The sequence below is a fragment of the Camelina sativa genome, chromosome 20 (assembly GCF_030686135.1).
Source record: "Camelina sativa cultivar CO46 ecotype springtype chromosome 20, ASM3068613v1".
Classification (NCBI taxonomy): Eukaryota; Viridiplantae; Streptophyta; class Magnoliopsida; order Brassicales; family Brassicaceae; genus Camelina; species Camelina sativa.
In genome coordinates this window covers 25,804,363-25,826,766 of record NC_141899.1, presented here as the reverse complement: position 1 = coordinate 25,826,766, position 22,404 = coordinate 25,804,363, and the positions used below count along the sequence as shown (strand labels likewise).

General features: G+C 30.3%; 1 protein-coding gene and 2 pseudogenes across 1 annotated transcript; 1 reads left to right on the top strand and 2 right to left on the bottom strand.

Moving 5' to 3' along the window:
- Positions 1-20: 20 nt before the first annotated feature.
- Positions 21-3,422, bottom strand: LOC147919363 (uncharacterized; annotated as a pseudogene).
- Positions 3,423-15,254: 11,832 nt separating this feature from the next.
- LOC147919362 (uncharacterized) lies at positions 15,255-16,500 on the bottom strand. Its single transcript, XM_087503942.1, has 6 exons — positions 16,366-16,500; positions 15,998-16,264; positions 15,794-15,876; positions 15,544-15,689; positions 15,392-15,476; positions 15,255-15,306 (listed from the first exon to the last, which is right to left on the bottom strand). Exons 1-6 carry the CDS (start codon positions 16,498-16,500, stop codon positions 15,255-15,257), a joined length of 768 nt encoding a protein of 255 aa, XP_087360068.1.
- Positions 16,501-18,840: 2,340 nt separating this feature from the next.
- Positions 18,841-20,334, top strand: LOC104772696 (serine/threonine-protein phosphatase PP1 isozyme 5 pseudogene; annotated as a pseudogene).
- The last annotated feature ends 2,070 nt before the right edge of the window (positions 20,335-22,404 follow it).

Genomic DNA, 22,404 nt, shown 5'->3' with positions numbered 1-22,404 from the left:
AAAAAGTAAATTTCTATACCCTATTTAATTTGCATACCTGGAAGCTTAGTAAGCATAACCTGATTTATCTTATCAACATCGTCATTTCTTGTACTTAGAATAGCTCTTTCACTAAAGAATTTTGGGTCAGTCCTCCTTGTAAATTGTTCTCCGTAGATCTCTTTAACTATTGCTTCAATAGGATTTCCACTTGTATTAATTAATAAATCATCCGGAATTTCTATCTCCACATCCCCACTATCTGACTCGTTAATTTTGCCATCCCCAATATCAAGAAGCCACTTAGAAAAAGTAGCAAGAGCACCCGCATCCATACTATTACATGCTTTGCGAAGTCTCAAATTTTCGGTAAGTTTAAGAACTTTACAACTATTCCAAAGAACAGATGAGTTGATAGATGCTAAAACTGTCGCTACCCTTCCTCCTTCCGTAATAACTGGCAAAATCTGTCTAAAATCACCTCATAACACAACAACTTTACCTCCAAAAATCTGGTCACACTTCATGATATCTCGCAAACTCCAATCTAAAGTTTTGTAACAAAGCTTGTTCATCATTGGAGCCTCGTACCATATTATGAGCTTTGCTTCTCTAATTAAATCAGCAAGATCAGATTCGACATCTATCAAACACCCAGAATATTCATTAAGATTGATTGGAATACCAAATCTTGAATGAGCCGTTCTACCACCTTCCAAAAACAAAGCAGTTATACCACTTGAAGCAACATTAAGAACAATATTACCTTTAGACCTTATATCAGCACCAAGAATAGTCCACATAAAAGTTTTTCCAGTACCACCGAAACCATGGACAAAAAACATACCACCTTTGTTGTGATTCACAGAGTGAATAATTTCTTCATAAACACGTATCTGCTCATCAGTTAGCATAGGTAACAACTTATCGTACAACTCCTGTTGTTTATGAGGCTTATATATTCTCTCATCTGCGATAAGCCTATTTACTCATGTGTTCATTATACTATCATCTGGTCTAGGCATTCTCTCGAAGGCCGTAAAAGACGTCCCATTCGATCGTAACATAAGTTCTATTTCAGTTAAACATATATTTTCTATCTGAGTCCATGACAACATTAGACCTACCACAAAACATTTAAAACACATTATTATAATTTTTTCCTTCGAAAACGAAATATTTGCATGAAATAAAATAAGTTTTTGAAATACCTGGATCGTTCCTGTTTCACCTTTCTTTAAACAAAATATCCTCACACAAGATGTCTTTCGTTTTATTCCAAACTTCAAGAGGAACAGTTAAACTTTTTGTATGCAGTAGGATCGCAAATAACTTTCTTAAAAATTCCCCAAAACACCATTCACGTGCTTCGTTTATAGCTGCAATGTACTCCTTATCATTATCCAATAATCCCAATGCCTAGCAAGCTTCTTGGAAATCATTATAAAGTACACCATTAACTGTTTTTAAATAGTCAAAGCTTGTTGGTCTTGGAATTTTATTAAGCAGAACTTGCAAGTAATAGACTTCTCCTACAGAAGGCGGTACATACGTAATTCTGCCTATTGCAAAACTTTTCCGTTTCTCTGACCTTGGCAACCAAAGTTTTTCTCTCTTATTCCACACAAATTTAGATGGAAATTCAGCTTACGTAAGTTTTTTGGTCTGGGGATAAATCTTGTTGCTTTCCATCCAGCCCAAAAATTTAGAAGTTCTATTTGTTGTACGGTGCAAAACATCTTCTATTGGATCATCCTGGTTGTAAATAGCCAATTCTTGTCCTAGAAGATGAAACAGGAGCTTTTCTACGGCTGTAATACGATAACAAATCGGGAAAGCAAAAATTCGCCAAGAAGCCTCACATGCAGATACATACCTAAAAAAACTTGGATTAGTTTGTCACGTATAATTTAATATGAGAATATTTGACAATCCTAATAAGTTGTTACCTGCAATTAAAAAATTTTTAATTTCATTTTCCTGATCTTCTTCTCCTACTTCGGCTCTAACATAGTCCGGACCTTTAGTGATGTACTTGTACAAATACTTTACTGAACGTGTCTGGTTGCACCACTCAACATTTATATGAGCACGAAAACGGAGTGATAAATCACGATTATAGGGAATAACGTAACTATTATCGTATTGAAAACCTCTTTTCTCCACGATTCTCCCATCGTTCCGTCGTCTATATATTGGATAGCCAGCATCGTCGACAACAGTATTATCCATAAATGATTTTGGGAAGAATTTTGTGCATTGCCCATTATTCATGCAGACACTATCTCTGTTCATGTGACCACACGGACCATGGATCATCACATCAGAAACAACCTCTTTATCAGGAATCTCAGCGCTTATGTATTTATCAATGTCGGCTGATGTACGCATCTTATTGTCTGGGTGTAAAAACAGAATCATGTGCGCATGAGGCAGACCCCTCTTCTGGAATTCTATTGTATACATCGCTGAAAATTTTTAAACAAATAAACATTTAAAAAAAAACATTAATAAGTTATATTTTTCCAAAACTAATATAAATAATAATAATAAAAATTTATTTAATACATACCAGAATTTACGATACCAAAAGTTTTTTCCTTTCTCACTTGGTTCATTAATCTATCAAGTTTCATCTTGAAAACTCAACTACATATATCAGGTCTATCTTCTTTAGTAAGACGATGCCTTGCTAGATACCGATCTATTTCAGGCCACATTGGGTTGCACGTAAAAGTTATGAAAAGATCAGGAAATCCAAAATACTTGCAAGTAGACATGGCGTCAAGATAATGTTGCATCATATATCTCTTTCCACCCGTAAAGGATGACGGAATAAATATTCTTTTACCATGTTGTGCAAGCTCTTCATGTCCTTTTTCAGCAGCTTCAATTATCTTATCGACTCTTTCAGTTTGGAGTTTGCTTTGGTTCATTCATATGTAGTTCAACCTGTTTGACTCGATGGTAGTGAATGCATCGACTAAAAACTGCTGGAATAATTTGCCTGCCATAACAATAGTCGAAGACTCTTCATATCTTTCAAATATTCTATACGCATAGAATTCCCTCATGTTCACTGTTTTCCTTTTACGTCCACGGGTATCCATGAAACCTATATCAATGCCTAATATGAATCCATCTTCACCATAAGGGAACAACAATGGGTACTGTAAAGGCAAGTATGCGGGATGTAGCTCACTTATTCTCTGTAAATTGCCCGAACGACTTTCTATAACCATGTCACGTTTATTCACACCAGCCGTAAAATCTCCGGGTATTAAAGCAGCGACCTCTTTACTGGTAGGAAGATTATGAGTTCTTGCATCAGTAGTTCTTTCTGAAGGTAAGATTAATCGCAAACCTTCGCTACCTTCTTCCATATTAAATCTTTCACGTGCCGATCTAAACGCCTTAACATGCGGATTATGACTATCAAGCATCTTTTTTAATAGTCCAACAATCTCATGTCTTAAATCTCCAGAAGATCCTGATGATCTATATCATTCGAAACAAAACAAAAAAATTTACAATAATCATGATTAGTAGATACATCAAATTATATTAAAGATATTTAACAAATAATTAAGATATGGAAAATATTTAAATACATATTTATCAATATTTATAATTACCTAAACGCAGAAATTCTATTAGTTATCTCGTTACATACGTCATGTATATACAATTGCAAAAACATTGGTTCCTTTCCAGGTTCTGGCAAGATATCACCGATACGATGATAGTTTTCTCCACACATCTGAAATAAATACGGCCCTCTACCATTATTTATTGAATGGTTAATTTTCCCACTTAATGATGTGAACGAAAACATCATGTTGTACGCTCGTATGTTATCGCGGAAGTTTTTACCCCTATCGTCATTATTATAAAATAACGATAATAATGTTTTAGGTGCAGTCTTCAAAGTAGGAAGTATTACTTTGCCGCGATGGCAACACAGTGAAAAATCCGGCTTTGCCTTTTTGGTCCGTTTGTTCACCCGTTCTCCATACCACATATATGCTCCACAATTATCACATAAAAAATAAGGATCTCCATCATCATAATAACCTACATATAAATTTTTTAAATAAATTTATTATAAATATATGTTAGATACATACTTATTTACAAAACAGTTGTATAACGAATCAGATATGCATCGAGATATACCATTATTTAATAACTTAACTTTTACGGGAGGAAAGCCAAGAAACGTCTCAGATGTCGCATCGTTTTCATTAGTATCGAATGAAATCCCGTCAATAGAGCTGTTTGATTCACTTTCATCGTTTGTATCCGAATCAGTTGTGACGAAACATGCGAAATCTTCCTGTAATCCGGGAAGAAGGAAATTTTCTGCATAGGTAACAATTGGATTAGTTATTAGCATTTATATGTATTTATATATATATATTCATTTTGAAATCCCTTCCCGAACATATTATCTTTTTTCTTCCTTTGTGCCCGTTTAGACTTCAGTATTTGCATTCTTTTCAACCTTGCCGTCTTATGTGGATCATGATACTGAAAATTCAGTGCATTTGTAAAAGCAGGAAGATTTATCGTAGAACTAACACCTGTAGTTTAATAATGTTGTTACGTGCAATCTATTAGTTTCGAATGAAACATATCTTTTAATGTAAAGAATAGAAAATGTCTGTACGTTTTCTAGAGACGGCATGTGTCGTTACATTCTTCCTCCGATATGGAATCTTCGAAGGTCTCATTATAATACGTCAAGTGTAGCAATCTGCAAAATGAATTTCAAAGTACGATCAAGAATTCATATAATCGAGTAATCCTGACCATTTTATTCTAAATTTCGCTGTTAGGTTTGTTTATATTGGAAGACGGTGCCGTATATATGATGCAAACTAAAATGTACTAATTATTGATATATACGAATATTGACATATGTATCTATATATCCTCTTAACTTTTTTGAATATTTTTTTAAAAATATGTTATTTATCTTTCTATTATGTATGGGGATATGTAATACGTATTTTTGAAATTTAATTTATTGGTCTTTGTCAATATTTTTTTATTTTTTTTGTTATATTTCCATAATTTTGTAAATCATTATCGGGTCATTACTGTACAATTAGTTTAATCTAAATATTTTTCAAATTTTATATCATAATTAATTATTATAACAAAATTTAAAAACATGTCAAACTATATTTTATTTTTTTCCATTATTAACATTATACTATTATCGAACTTTCCGCCGAATTGTCATATCATAATTATAATTAATTAGGAAGATAATTTCATTGTGTTATAAAACTAACATTTGATAAACATTAAAAAGTGATAATATCCCTTTTTAAAACATAACGAATTATACTAACATCGTGACGTTAATAATAAATAAAAATAGTTATTATTATTGAATATTAAAATCTAAAATTAAAATTCAAAAACGACATTCTAAAGTCTATCCTTTTTCATGTTAGATCTTTGCGTACATATCTCTTGTTCTTCTCACACCAGAAATATCCAGTAACATCCTTATCATATGTGTTAATTGGCTCATTGTTAGGCATGACATTGTATTCCATCCAGGATTGAAATTGAGATTTCTTGTTCGTTGATTTCAAAATACTATTTTCACCGTAAACAATGGTATTTTGAACGTCAAGATGCGCCAATGAGTTATCTTCAGAAGAATTTGATTCTTTTCTGGTTTTCCTGACTTTTTTTTAACTGGTTCTGGAATGCAATCCTCACATAGAAAACAAATTGTTCTGGTTGAATTTGCAAACGGAGCGCATCTTCATCAGGTCCTGATCTTTTTTTGGTGGTTCGACGAACTCTAGATAAACGTTTCATTATGTTTCTGCACGTATACATTTGAAACATGTGAATGTAATTGCAATCATACAAAATAATGAAAAGCTTGATTTTTGCTTTACCTTATACGTCAAACAGCAAGAACTTAAGAATTGGTTCAGATTTTTTTTTTTTCTAGTTGACATGGTAAATTAATAAGACTTATATATATATATATACATATAACATGTAGAAGATAAGTTTTCACATTTGATAATATTATATTTCCTAAAATTTCGTATTGGATAAGCAAAATATTCAGGATTACCATTAAGTTTTTAATATAAAAAGTATTGTTAACATATTCGTTAATGGTCACTTTCTTAGATTCTCATATTGAATATTCAAATTATTAAATTAGGCCTTTTATTTTTAACATATTATCGTTATTTATGGAGTTTTGATTTATGTTTTAAAAGATTTAGGTTGGGGTTTAGAGATATCCTAACTATTATTATTTCCCAAATGATTATATAGTATGATCCTATTTAAATTATATTATATATACTTTTAATATTCGTTTATTGTAACATAATTATAGTAATTGATAGAATTAAAGTTTGACCAATACAAACACGCTAAGATGTTTGAAAGCGTTCTTAATTGTCCAAAATAATTTAAACTTTCAATTCAAAAATTAAAACAAAAAAGTTGAAAATAAAAATGAACCAATATCATGTTTTGAAATGACGCAACTTTTTCAATCTCGAGGTTCGGTTTTGATTTTTTTCCTTGTCATCATGCTATGACCCCCGGTCGATCCAACATTGTTGTCTGTATGATCTCTCTTAGATGAAGTCAAACTCATTTCAGCTGGTGCGATTTGCAACTTATGGTCGTCGAGATCCAAAGAATTATTCGAAAGTTCATTCCTTCCATATAGTTCCTACATTTAATTATATACATTGAGACTTAAAAGATATATAATTCATAATTGTATTATGGATATCTGTTCTTTTTTTTGCTTACTTTAGTACCTTTCCAAATTACACAACCATGTCTTCCTTTTCCCAAAACTTTTCGACAACATAAGCAGACTTGTCGCTTTTTAAATTCTCGATTGTAATCGAAATTTTAAACAACATAGTCCTCCCTACCAAGGCAGAGAGACTTCCAAGAATAGGTGCAGTATTGTCCTGAACAAAGGTCAAATCTTGATTAAATACTTGTTTTTATAACTTAAAACCAAAAGGAATTCAAATGATATTATACTTACTTTAGGTTTTTCCAAAGCTAGTTCTTTTGCTTTTTTCCAATAAATAGTTGGGCAAGACCGTCAAAGAAGAGCAGTTTAATCTTTTGTGAACTTCCGTACCCAACATGAAGTATGAGTTTATACCTTAAAAACAGTTTGGTATGACTTAAATGTGCGTATAGTTATAATCCACAATTCTTAAAAAAATTTAAGAGACTAATTGAAACTTACTTGTAATCAACTTCCATAACATCAGAATCACAAACTCCACAACTATAAAGTAAATCCTTTCCAGCTTGAGATTCTGGTGGATATGGCTGCACCTTCTTATTGCAAACTTTACAGGCAATATAATACCATTTGGGCAACACTTCAACAGAGTGAATTGTCGCGATTGTCACACATGTTCGCGCCTATAAAGAATTAATCAAACATTTATTCTCCCATTTATAATTCCGAAAAAAATAAGATCACGATATCAATTTTACGTTAGAAACATTACCTCAAGTGCATAAACGATTTGGTCCATAGTACTCTTTTGTTCACAATGAAAAACTCCTCATATAATGTCACTTTGGGTTTCTGAGGGCTTGGATCATCATCAAGTTGTATTAAATCAACAGCATCAGTAGGCAACCTATATAGTTATGATAATAATAAGAATATGTTTATGAATAAAGCATGTCTTGCAGAATAATATGGAAGGGATATATATATTCATATATATACATATATATATATATATACTTACTTATTTCGAAACGCGTCTACTTCAGACATAACTGGATTTATCAGAATATTGGTAGAGTTGAACGCATTGGAAATACTATAATTCCCTGTAACATGGATTTAATTGGCAACGTTAGATTTGACAATCATAAGCTTTAAGTTTTTTTTTTTCTGAAAGTAAGATATTACCTTTCCATTCCTTCAGGCATGCAAATCGTATTACACAAACGACAACAGTATCTTGATGTTCTTTTATTTGTGTATCAAAGTCCTTTGCAAGATCACCCCAGACCGTGCAATTTAACCGGGTTCCACTATATTACGAATGCATGAAATAAGAATAAAATTTAGTTATTTTATTTTAAATTAAATTAATTTTCAAAAATATTTTCTAAAGTTTCATACGTTAAATCTTGCAAATCGAAGCTCAATTTGACATTATCCTTCCCTTTCATTTTGACGCTATCAAGATTTCCGACACTAACAATCTGGCCGATTACATCTACAAAAAAAACATTTGAATTAATATTTTGATTTTTTTCACGAAAATTTAACTTTTTAAAACGAATTTAACAACTCACCAAACAATACATTCTTATCTAATTCTCCAGCTAAGATAGAAGTAAACGCCTGGAAATATTTTTCTAGAACTCGAACTGGGAATTCATCACATGGTTTCACAACAGTGGTTCTATAAAAGACGATTTTAAATCCCAAAGAACTTGTCTTATAACTACTATCATAATCCACTAAGCTGAACGTATTGACTATTTTAGACTCTCCGACAGCAAATTGGTTTTGAAACCTGCTGACCAAACCATCTTCAATAGATGCATGTATCCGTGTATCCTATATATAACGATTTGAAGTTAAAAAACTATTATCCAGATTCACTAAAAATTTCATAGATAATTCAAATAAACATGACGTTTCAATTTTAAATTAGAACTTACATCCCTATCAACGAAGACCATCTGAAGGGACTTGAATGACTTCCAAAGTCTTATGATACGGACTCTTATCTTTTGATGGTCTAAAGCAGGGTTGAGATTGTCTAACTGAACAAAAGGTCGAACGTTCATCTTTTTAGAAGTCATATTGAGTTGAGCATACAACTCTTAAACACATTAGCGGATCAATATTTGTAGAGATGTTATACAACCGACTTGATTTTTTTTTTTTTAGAATATTTTCTTACTTTATTTTGTTAAAACGATAATGATGAGGAATGTAAACATATCATTTATGAATATTCTCAATATGCTTAATATCATTATTCAAATAGTAAATTTAACATTTTTTTACTCTTTCAGATTTAATGAAATTCATCAAGCAGTTGTAAATTACCATATATCGATCTTAAAATAAATGTTATTTTGTAAATTATAATAATAGTCTTTAAGATTTTTAATTAAACAGATCTCTATATGTTATAATTTGCAACTATTTAAATTTATAAATAATCTGGAAAAATAATATTTTAATTAATTTATAAAATCCCAAAAAATCTTCAAATACAAATTAACAAAAGTGTTTATCAATAATATTCAAAAAATACGGAACATCGAAGTTTGGATTTGAGCATAGTTATCAATAAGGATTTCGATGCTTCTCAAAGGAGTCCTCAACAGCAAGATGATTATAGGAGTCAAGTGAATCTCTGTATTTTGCAGAAGGATAAATTCTAATAAGTAATTTTTCATATCAATTAATCATTAATCAAATAAAGTTAGATTTTATTATTACCTTAGGTCTATAACGAACCTATAGTCGGTATCATCCAAATCTTTGATTCTTGACTCACCATGATCAACATAATTGTACCTAAATATTTAAAGTTAGTCAGATACATCCACATATTTTTAAAATATATAATCGAAAGATGATCCAAAGTAAAACTCTGACTTACATGAACATGTAGTCTGCAAATTCTGCACTCTTTGGGTCCTCGACAATCTCCAAGCATCCATCACCGTTGGTTAGGAGAACATTATCATCTAGCATCACCGATTTTAAATAAATAAATTATTCATTATCATAATAAACTGTATTGAACTTCTAAACTAATATTCTATTAACAAATGTAATCACCTCCGAATCTTACTGCTTTCCACATCTTGAACAGACAGACCCTCTTCCTGTTACGCAGTTTGAAAGTTTTGAACATATGATTGGCATAGACTCCTGTTGCGAAGCAGTCAAGTACATATCCCCTTTGGAAAAAGGTTTATTGATATAATAATGTCAACCAACGTATTTTATCAAGTACTTTAAACAATTTATAAAAATATTACTATTCATATATAAACTTATTCAATCGACTCGATAGTGAATTTTATGTAGCGATCCATCAAGCTCCAACGATAGACACCATCTTCTTTTTTGAAACTCTTGATTTCACCCATATTGGTGATGCATCCAATCAGATTAATTGCCATAAAAACGATTAATATGTATTAAAAATAACAAATTAATGTTTTCTAAAACAATCCATTATAAAGTCTGCTTTACCGTAAGGCCATCTTCCATGAAACGCATTATCATAAACACGTTTAAAATCTAGATTATTAAAAGATTTGCAAAGGATAGGATCTCTTGCAAAACTGATTATAGTTTTGTCTGTGAAGAAGATCCGATAACCGTTTCTAGTTTTCTGGATCTGTTCTCTGTCATCCTTGACTTCGAACTTCTCTATAACATAAGTTCGATCCTCCGAAAAATTAAATTCCGGAACACCATTGAGTGATGCCGGGATAGTAGCATGTCCAAATGTACCCTAATTCAGAGTATGATTATCCAAAGTATTTACACACACAAATACATATGAAGAAACAACGAAATAAATCTGTATAACATACCTCTTCGTCTACCAAGATTAGTTCTGTCGACACATCATTCGAACGATCTCTCACTCTCCATGAACGGAAAACCTTGACACGAATCATCCATCCCATTGTCCAAAGACACAATTTGTCGAGCATCACAAATCTCGCCATTTTTTTTTGTCTTATAAAACAAAAGTATTTGAGTTAGAGAGAAGTTTAGAAAGAGAGTGAAATATAGAAGTTGAAAAGACAATAGTTTAGTTTTAAGTTTTAAAACTCGACTATAACAATTTATAAGGTCTTAACAGTTGCATAAAAAGTATCGACTCGAAGGGATGTTACCACTCACATCTTTTAAGTACATAATTGAAAGGTTCATGAATATGTAGATATCAGAGAGGATGACTATTTTGAATACAAAAGGGAATTAATATAATATAGATTTCGTTTTATGAATTATATAATAATTGAATAATATTATAAATCAATCTAAAATCCAATCACATTATCATAGGGGATTAAAGTATCATTTCTTTTTTATAAATATGAAGTATAAAAGTCATACACTTTAAAATTAAATTCAAATTTCCATATCAGCAAAGGCATCCAACATCTGTGACTTGAGGACATGGAGGATTGATCATGACACTGGTACAATTGTGCACTGTGGTAGCCATCCATGTATCTACATTAATAAAATTTGATAATTAGTTATCTTTTTATAAAGAAAGCAATTATAAATATATCAGCAAGAAATGGTCCGAACCTTTATTACTTTCGAGCTTGGCAAAATGTAATACACATATGATAATATCATTGTCACGATATATCCAATGGTCATAGAAGCTGTTTGCGTAGTCTTTTGGTAAACGACATGAGAAACGTTCACCCCTACAAATTATCATCATTGAATACTTCTCAAATCATTGAAATTTAAAATAGAAAGCTCAATAATTTAGAACAACTTACTCAATATTTTTAAGAACAACAAATAACTCATTCCATTCTTTGTATGGTGGACCTTGTTCCATGCTATTTCCAACACTAAAGACTCTTCCGATAAGATCTATGAAAATTTATTCAATAATTTAACTAATCAAGCACTTCAAAATTAACATATAATATAATAATAAATTGGTACCCTTACCAACACAATATTCAGAATCAAAATATCCACTTTTAATATCACTGAATGATACGAAAGAGTAAAATTGATCTGAAGACAAAGGAAGTATTTTCTTAAACCATGTCCCATCTCTCCAATGTATTCTGAAACGATGGTCAGTTGGCCTAAAACCGCCATCAACATTGCTTAATGAGAAACTTGATAACATAATCCATTCACCTTCTTCCAAATCGTTTAGAAAGATGTCACGATAAGGAGAACCCATCAATACATGGATTTTTGTACCCTACGTAAACGTTATACATAAGTACATAGAACTAAATTAAATCTTATAAAACATTATATAATATAAATATACCTTCTCATCTACTACGATTAAGTCTATTGATTTGAAAAGAGGATGACGACACTCAAATTTCCTCAGAATTTTTACGTTAATTTTCCACTCATGAACGAAGGGGTTTAGGTCATCCACATTGAAAAATAGTCTCTCTTCCCGAACTTTTTTTTATAGCATTGGATAGGAGGTTAGCCATAATAATCTTTTTTTCAAAGAATTCTCAGAGAGATTTGTCTTTTAAACGTATTTATATATACATAATACAGAAATTTGTTTTGAAATATTTACATCTAAATATATTGTCAAATATTCACTATATTTATCATAGTCAAAACTTTAATGGTATTTGTAAAACAATCATAAATTAGTAAATCATTATTGACATGTTTCCCGTCATTTTTATAAAATTTCTGTTTTGTATAAGTATTCAATATTTTTTAAATATCTACATTCCAAATTATGTTATCACCACAAACATTTCCGGATAATAAAAATTAAAATTTTCTTTATTTTATAATGATTGCAAAGCTTATTAACAAAATATTTTTAATTTCATAGTTATATTTTATATTATCTTCATATTTTTATGTAATTACCATAATTAGTTATCCGTATATACCATAATTAGATATTCATATATATATATATATATATATATGTAATACAATAGAATTCTTTGATTAGATCATACTATAATTATATTGCTTAGTTTCAAATTATTTAAATTAAATTCAATCAATCTTAAAGTCAATTAATCTATTAATATTAATACAAAACTCGCTAAGAATTTCTTCAAAATAAGTTCTTTATATGATAATCACCAAAACGGTTATTTCGTAAATTTAAAAATCATTTTAAAGGCCGAGCTCAAATATAATAGATATTTTATGATATATCAAATTAAACTTTAATTATTATCTATATCAGTTCTCCATTAAGGCAAAATCCTCAAACATCTGCGTGACTTGAGAACATCCAGGATTGATCATGACCATTTTACAATTGTGTACCGTTGTTGCCATCCATGTATCTACATTAACAATAAATAATTAATTTACATATTTTCAATTATAAACAATAATATTTTCAACGTTTATAAATAATTCAAACCTTTGATAGTCTCAAGTTTGGCAAAACGTAACACACATATGATATCAAAATCACAATGTATCCAGTTATTGAAAAAGACATTCGCGTAGTCTTTTGGTAAGCGACATGATAATCGTTCAAACCTACAATTATACGTTATGTAGAATTAGAGACATTAATGAACACGATTGTATTATTAAATCAAATTTCGTTAATAGAACGACTTACTCAATATTTTCCAAAACAACATACAACTCATCCTGTTCTTTATATGGAGGACCTTCATCAAAACGATTTTCAACAGTGTACACTCTTCCAATAATATATGTTCATAAAAATTGCATTAGAAATTATTTTACAGGTTTTTTTTAATTTTTTTTTAATACAATTATTTTAATCTCACCTACACAATGATCAGGGTCTAATTTCCCTCTTTTAATATCATTAAATGATACAAAAGAATAAAACTACTTGGAAGACAAAGGATGAATTTTTTTAAACCATGTTTTGTCTCCCCAATGTATCATAAAACGATGATCAGTTAACTTTAAAACCCCATCAACAATGGTTAGTGAGAATCTTGATAACGTTATCCAGTCACCTTCTTCCAGATCGTTTAAAAAGATGTCACGATAAGGAGGATGCATCATCACTTGAATTTTTTTTACCCTACATTATTAAAAAATATATAAGCAACATAATATTTTTTTTTTTGAAATTTATCATACGGGATACATACTGTGAAATTACCTTATCATCGACTACAATCAAGTCTGATGATTTAAAATTAGGATGGCAGACCTCAAACTTCCTCAGTATTTTGACGTTATTGTCGAAACTCAATATTCCTTATCATTAGATAAATTCGATGGTATATATTCATTCTCAGTAATCACCAATATATTTGTATATTTACATAAACTTAAATATTTACCTAATCCTTTAAGATCTTACGATTTTTAAAAGTTTTAAATATTTGTATAAATATATCATTCAATGAATATAGGAACTATATATCATGAACATCTATGGAAATATTAAAGTCCAAGACTAAATTATGTTTTATTTATGATTTATGAGAATAACTTTAAACTAATTTTAGATTTCGTAATTAGGTCAATATATCTACTTTATATTATCGCTTTAACGAATTTTCGGGTTTTAGAATAATAAAATAAAAAATCGATTATATTTTATGTCAGATAATAAAAATTTAAAATTCAAGAACAGCAAACGATTAAGATAAAATTCTTGACATTGTTAACCACTAATAAAGGGAACATGAAGTTTATCCCAATCAATATTAGGAGCAACACATTCTTTTTCATCTTTCTCAATAACAACCCTAACATCTTCTAGCCTGTTTTGCTCTTCAACCAAGTCGATTCGCCCCTCCAAGATATCGTCTATTAGCGAGATCTGAGCATCGATTGTTTCAAGCTGACAGTTTAAGCCGACAGATTCTTCTTTTTTGTTGATCTGAGCATCGATTGTTTCAAGCCGACATATCAATAATCGCAGTTTGAAATGTTTCGTCGTTTCCTTTAGAACCACGTCTCTCGATTTTTGGAACGCTTGTTTAACCATGTCGATTGCTCCATCTTCCCATCCGAAATCTAACATGGGCTCTTTCCGTTTCCTAGAACTTTCACCTTCCATCTATGATTCTGAAAAAAAAAAATATAAAGTCTTTAAACTTTCAAACTAAGAACTGCTGAGACGAAAAAATTTATTTAATATCGTTTGGGATCTTACCACAAGGTTATGGATGATAATAAGCTTTTATTTTACTCTTTCTTTCTTGACAGGGGAAAACAAAAGGTCACGATAATAATATAAAGACTTAGAATGCTTAAATATTAGTTCTAAGAGTCGCGAAGGTTCTCTAATTGGCGTCTATTAAGGCCAGGCCCATATAGGTTAACCAAGAAAAACCTTCGATCCTCTCTGTCAAATTTTAGATTTTAATTTAATTTAAATCACGTGAGACTACTTGTAAAAATATTTATTATTTTAGAAAAATACTTAATAAAAGTTAAATAATCATTCCGAAACATAATTAAATAAATAAAAATAATTATTCATGCCCAAAGTTTCAACAAACTATAGATTGCTGCTCGTATGACAAAATTATTCATCATCTTCATTGTCTTCATCACTGGAATCAACGTCTAGCCAGCGTCTGTAAAAATAAAACAATTCAGGATTAAACTTCCCACATAATTTTGTTTATACTATTTTTCAATTTATTAAATTAATGAAATTACAGCATATCGCCAGTATTAATTCCATCCACTTCATCTTCAAGAACGACCTTTGAGCATCGCAACTGAGACATCAAACATTGCATACCTAGCAAAGTAGAATTTAAGTAAAATGATATTTTGGGTGGTATATGAGACTAAATATTGAACAGTACCTTCGTAAACAGAGATCCTCCAAAACAGAAGAGTACACATTATTGGTTGATTAGTAGTATAGGTAGGCGAAGACATAATTTTTATCCGTTTCTCAAGAAATGCAGTACAAACTGAATCAACAGCAACACATTCAATCTCTTGGCCACTTTCAGAAAAAAAAAATGATTGTATATAATTTTATCAAAAACTGTTTAAAATAAAATTTCTATGTATTTACAATGTTATAGAAAGTTTTTAAAAATCTCTTACTTGTGTTCAAGGATAGTGAAGGTCACAACTTCATTCTCTGAAATGTAGCCATTTTGATGATTGAGGAAATCAATCATCTGCGACTAGTTTACATGTATCACCATTCCTAAGACATCTAATATAAAAATTAATTTTAATGTTAAAAAAATATAGTAAAAATAAGATGGATGTATGAACATGAATTGAGTATAATAACTTACCTACACAACAGTTCTTCTCGTCAGGCGTCGCATTTTGCATTCTTGGTGCATCATACATAAGAATAAAATTGTCAGTACTTCGGGGATTTATTGGAACCATTTTTGTTTTTTCCTGGATCAGGATCTCAAACGGATGGTTTGAATTTCGGAATGATTGTTGACCTTCAATCACCATAAATCCAGAAATCTCGTACCAGTCTCCTTCATTGAGCTTTCCATAGTAACAGTCTACATAAAGTTCCGCATCTATCTTGGCATCAATCCTAGTTCCCTAAAATATAAACATAATTTAGCATTCCACTGATTTATTTTGTTGTATATCTCGTTTGATATTTGCAAAAACTGCTAAGTGGGATGAGGAAGAAAATTTACCCTTTCGTCTACCAAAATCAAACTTTGATAAAAAGGTTGTCCTTGAATAAAATGCGGTGGCCATTCTCGAAGTATTTTCACAGCAACTTTCGGGTTTCGTAAAGTAGGATTCAGATCTTTCAAGTACAGCACCATCCCGATTGGACTTTTTTTTTGCGTGTATTTAGAAGCACGAAAAAGTTTCAGAGAGAACTTACAATTTGTTGTACTTCAGATATTCATAGACAAAAGAAGATAAGGATTATAACAATTACAGTAAAATATTTGTGTAGATTATATTAAAACCCGTGCTCTACAGAGGGAAAGCTGCATGAGTCTCTGTTCGATATGAGTAATCAATGTTTTCGTATTTTCAGAATACTTTATTTTTAAAAATATAAACTGGACGGTTGAAACTCTAAATTTCAGACTACATGCCTTCCTTTTTTTTTTCAACTTGCATGCTGACATCTTTTAATTATGATGCATTGGGCTATCGTTTTTTTGTTAAGATTTTTGTTGAAACTTAATTGGAAACCTAAAAGTCTTCCTCTTCATATTTCTTTATAAGTAATTTATATGTAGTTAATTTTTATATTTTTGTTTAAAGGAAAAATTAATGGTTATTTAAACCATAATTCGTTATATGTAAATAATTAAATTAGCGCATTATATGTAAATAAATTAAATCTTTCATTTTATATCAAAGCAAGAATTTTAAAAAATCCAACTACTAATTAAATATAAAATAATTAAAATCCCACAAAATCCCTAGAAAGCCATCAAAAAATGTGGAAGTCAGTCTTCTATCCGCGTGTCCTCTTCCTCGATCTCCTATAATTCAATTAAGTAGAACATGTAAGAAGTCTATAAACGAAATTCGTTTTCATCTATTTTATAGCATGAACAAATATGTTATTCTTACAATTCCATCATTTTCGCAACCTCAGAATTGCGAGGATTGAGTGTTATTCGCGTACAAACTGTAGAAGATATACTTCTTTTTCCTGCAAAGTTATAACATAATTTATTCCTTGTAATACAGTATCAACAAAAATATGCAATAATTATAATTAAATTAATTGTATACCTTGGAAATCTTCAATAACACCCCAACGAATAACACAAATTAAACGTTCACCCTGGAATGATTTTAAAGCATCGTAGAATTTCGCAGCCGTTTTTTCGAATAATTCACACCTTAGTAGGGTTCCACTAAAATTAAAAAATTAAAATTTGTATGTTTCAAAATAATGGCTAAAGAGTATGATTATGTATAATATATAAATATATATATGAATTTTATAATTTACCTGAAATCACGAAGATCAAATGAGATTTTGTGGTTAATTGAGATATCCTCTCCTCTTTTTTTTAATTTGAAGATTATCTTCAGTACGTTGCAGCTCATCATCTTTTTCATCCTCTTCTAAATCTTGGACATAATGTTCGTCATCTTGATCATCGTTACCACTGTTATCTGATTGGTATTCGCCATCATCATCAGTTTCTTCCTCAGTATCATCCTCTTCTTCATCCGTTGTATCATTGTAAATAAAATCTTCCTTATAATCATCATCTTCCTGATCTCCAACATCACTGTCATCATCAGAGTCTTCAAAGATTGTGCAATCTGTTTCAGATTGATCATGAAAAGTAATGTTTTTCTTTTAATCTGAACCATATCGAGTACAGTACTTAAATAACATACGGATATTATCACTTTGTGTGACATCCACATGTTTTTCATTATTTTCCACCCCTTTGATTTCCTCTTTTTGTTGTAATTCTCCGAAATTACATTTGAATTCGCCAACATTTACAACCTCACCAATAATGTCTGTATAAAATTTAAATTAGTTCAAATATAAAGAATCTCAAATAATATTTGAAATTAAATTTAAAATAACTTAATTAATCCCTCACCGATTAAGTAATCTTCACATTGGGTACCATCATGGATGAGTTTGAAATCGATGAAATCATAGAAATCTTCCCCTCCAACAATTGAATTCTCTCTGATCTTGGTATTGTACAAAATAACAATTTTGTAACAATGTGTAGTAGCTAAACATGAACCATTCTGTTCAACAACCTTAAAGTCTTCGAAATCAAGCCAATCACCAACCTTGAACTTTGAGACAAAACGATCATAAACATCTCCAGGAAAGGAGCATTGGACCTTTACACTCTAGTAAAACATAGTATTATTAATTATCACATAATACGATTTTATTACATGTCTTAACAATATTTTAAAAACCTTGTAATTTGTAACTTTCAGGTATAATTGCATATAAACTTGTTGTTTGAAATATATAATGAGCTTATAATTAAAATAAAATAAATACCTTAGAGGGGGGGGGGGGGTATTCAACTTATATTTTAAAGGATTTGGTAGCATTTTAACATTTTAGGACTTTGGAAGATTTATGTGAGTTTTTAGGAGAACTTGTTGTGTTTTAGAGTTTTTATATTTTTTAAAAAGGAAATGAAATGGATTCTATGAGATTTGATTGTTAAACTTTGGGTGATTTTAACATATTGTCACAAACCCTGGTTCACGATTATTGCAAGTGGGAAGATTGTGGAGACAATTGTTATTTTGTCTTCCAATATTGTTCAAATTGTTGCAAAGGTTGTTCTTTAGTTAATTTTACTTCTAGAGGTTCGTTTTAAGCTAGATTGTGTAAATTTCTGATTTTTTTTTGTTCTTAGGGAGTCTATCTTTCATCCAATGTTGCAGGCGAGATTGAGGGTGAAAATGTTGTGTCGGCAGTGGCAGTTTCTTCCGAGCCTCGTTCTTGTATTGCAAATAATAAGTCCGTTAATTCTAGCAATAGCAGAAGGGGCACTAATCGTAGAAGGTAACTTAAGTTCATAATCAGATAGAAAAGTTATAGATTAAGGATTATGGATGCATCACCACTTTATGAATCTTGGGATCTGAGATATTTCATGATTATGAGTTTAGTTTTTGTGGGAATAGAAACAGATAGAACTGAAGTTATGTGGGAATGTAGAACGTAGAATGAGTCATAGAGGAGATGTTTAGAATGGTCTGAATGCAGCGGCTAATTTTGTAAGAAAGAAAAGTAGACGAGATTAATAAGCTCATTAAATTGGACGTCATGAGGTTGAATAATGTTGTTAAGTGGGGGATAAATTAGTTATTGAAGCTTAAGGAGCAATCTAGCTTTATACCAATTGATGTCACTTGATGATGGATGTGTTTTTGTTTGGCTTTACCCTGTTCTTGGAGTCTTGGAACCTGCTTGAGCTGGTTATTCATTATTATGTACGGTCATGATGTAGAGGAGGCAAGTTCATCGTGATCTTTGCTGGCCAAAATGCATTGGTTTCTGTGCTTTTCTTCAAACATCGTTGATTGTATGAGAAAGCAAGTTCATTTTAACAAAAGCAAACCCGTGTGCTGCTATCTTCATTTTTTTTTCTTTTTCAACTGAGATATCTTTTGTTATGGTTCCAGTGAATGCTTAGGTTGATCTGTAGCTTTTGTTTTTTTTTTGTATTGTTTCAAGTGATATTCACGGTCAGTACTCAGATTTATTGAGGCTTTTCGAGTATGGAGGTTTCCCTCCTGCAGCAAACTACTTATTCTTAGGAGATTACGTTGACCGTGGGAAGCAGAGTCTGGAGACTATTTTTCTTCTGCTTGCCTACAAGATCAAATACCCTGAAAACTTTTTTCTTCTAAGAGGAAACCATGAGTGTGCTTCTATTAACAGAATCTACGGATTCTATGACGAGTGTAAACGAAGATTCAACATGAAGCTCTGGAAACTATTTACATACACTTTTAACTGTCTCCCTGTGGCAGCTGTCATAGACGAAAAGATACTTTGTATGCACGGTGGACTGTCTCCCGATTTGACCAATGTGGAACAGATTAAGAACATAGAGCGTCCAAGTGATATTCCAGACTCTGGTTTGCTTTGTGACCTTCTTTGGTCTTGGGATCTGAGATAACGTAGATTTTTTTTTTTATATATGAAATCCTTTAAAATTCTACCTCAAAAGGTATGATTTTGAGATGGTATTTTTTAACTAGAAAACAAAAAATAAGTCTAGTAGAATCAATCAAAATCTCACTTTTTAAAAAGTTGTGATATTTTGAATAACAGTATATTTCAAGTAAGTTTTATAAATAACTGATTGAATAACAAGAGATTTTAGACTATTCTAAATGATTTTATATAAATCCAAGTTGAATAACATAGGATTTTAAAAGATTCTTGAAAATCATCAATTGAATAACAAGTGATTTTAAGAATACTCTAGAATCTTTTAAAATATCAATTGAATACCCCCTATTAATATCAGTTAAAACCATCTCCAAACTTTGACCTTTCTCTTCCCACAGACACAAGACCTTCACACGAATTTTTCATTCATATCTTGAAGAGTTCAAACGCGAAACATCATCGAAAAGGCTATACCTAACCATAGTTTTTTGCTTTTTTTTTTTTTTGTTCTTTGGATTTCTTCTTTGATTTAGGTTAAAATCAAAAGAGTCGAATAGACGTATATATATGCAATTTTATATATTCACAATTTACATTTTTTTATCGGAAGTGATATTTTTAAATTTTTGTTTAGCAAATCATTTTACTATTCTGTATAGATCTCCAAACATTGATATATATTTATATTTCCATTTATTTTAGAGATAAATAGTAATCTTCTTAATGTTTATCATTACGGCTTTTAATGCATATTTACATTTTCTATTTTTAAATAAATCATGATCTTACACTATATTCTATTCTGTTTTAAATATAGAATATCTCTTAAGATTATCCACCCTACTTTACATAAGGTAAAATAACAACATTAGATTTCCCTAACAATAATCTTCAAAATTTTGAACATAATAATTATCACATTTTAAAGAATATTAGCTATCATTATGTCATTTCATTATTTTTTTCAAAATTGAAATAATAATCAAGAACTTTAGTAACTGATCGATTAGATATCATAATATTCATCATACTATTCTCTAAATATCATGCTTATCTTCTCCTCACGCCTGAATATGAGCTACGACACCAAGGATTATTCTTCCATATGCAGATTGTTTTCATTAATTAACAATATTATTCAAAAATTTAAACATAATTTTTAACACTTTTTTTTCTTAATAATAGTTATGAATATAGCATTTCATTGTTTTATTTAGTTCTTATATAATCATCAAGAACCATGGTATCCGGTCGTTTGTATTGTTTATAATTGTATTTCACGATTATTATATTTGATCGTCATTAATAAAGTAAAATTTTTTATTATTAAAATAAATAATCATTGGACTATTTATATTTCATAAAATATTCATCCATCTAAAACAATATCAATAAAAATACGATTATAAGATCGCATAACATTCATCCTACTATTCTCTAAAATTCGTCTTCCTCCTTTCTTCACGCCTGAATTTTTGCAACGACACCAATCATATCTTCCTCCATACGCTGTCTATTTTTTAAATAATAACAATGTTATAAATTATATCTAACGGAATTTGATTGCGAATATTTGAAGATAATTACCTTGTAGTTTAAAAGGAAAGGAAACGACTCTGATTTTTTGCGATCAATAGCTTCTCTGCAGATATTCACGAAAATAGGATTACGATCAAAATTTACGGAAAAATGCTAGTAAAATGTTTCATTAAATTTTAGTATCAGGATGACTTTAAAACACATATGATTTCGGTAATAATACCAAATAAACAAATTATTAACAAACGTTAGAAGATGATCCAAACAAATAATTAGTGTCAAAACCGCCTTTTAACATAGAATTACTACCGAACAATAGCCGAAAGACGTTGTATTGCTGACTCTGCATCTCTAATCTGTTGATTAATCACACTAAATGATGTTATATCCGTGAAAATAAGAGTTATTAATTTAAAACAATAACTAATAATTTATTTAAAAATATACCATAACTTCTGGGATATTATTAGCACCATTCACAGTCTTTCTGCAATAATATTCAGTAACTACAAATGTTAATATGATTTTCTGAATC

Coding starts and splice junctions, on each gene's coding strand:
- LOC147919362 (XM_087503942.1), bottom strand. CDS start 16,500: ATGGTGCTGTACTTGAAAGATCTGAATCCTACTTTACGAAACCCGAAA. Junction 15,690..15,793: donor TTCACTATCCTTGAACACAA/GTAAGAGATTTT, acceptor TTTTTCTGAAAG/TGGCCAAGAGATTGAATGTG. Junction 15,307..15,391: donor ATTAATACTGGCGATATGCT/GTAATTTCATTA, acceptor TTATTTTTACAG/ACGCTGGCTAGACGTTGATT.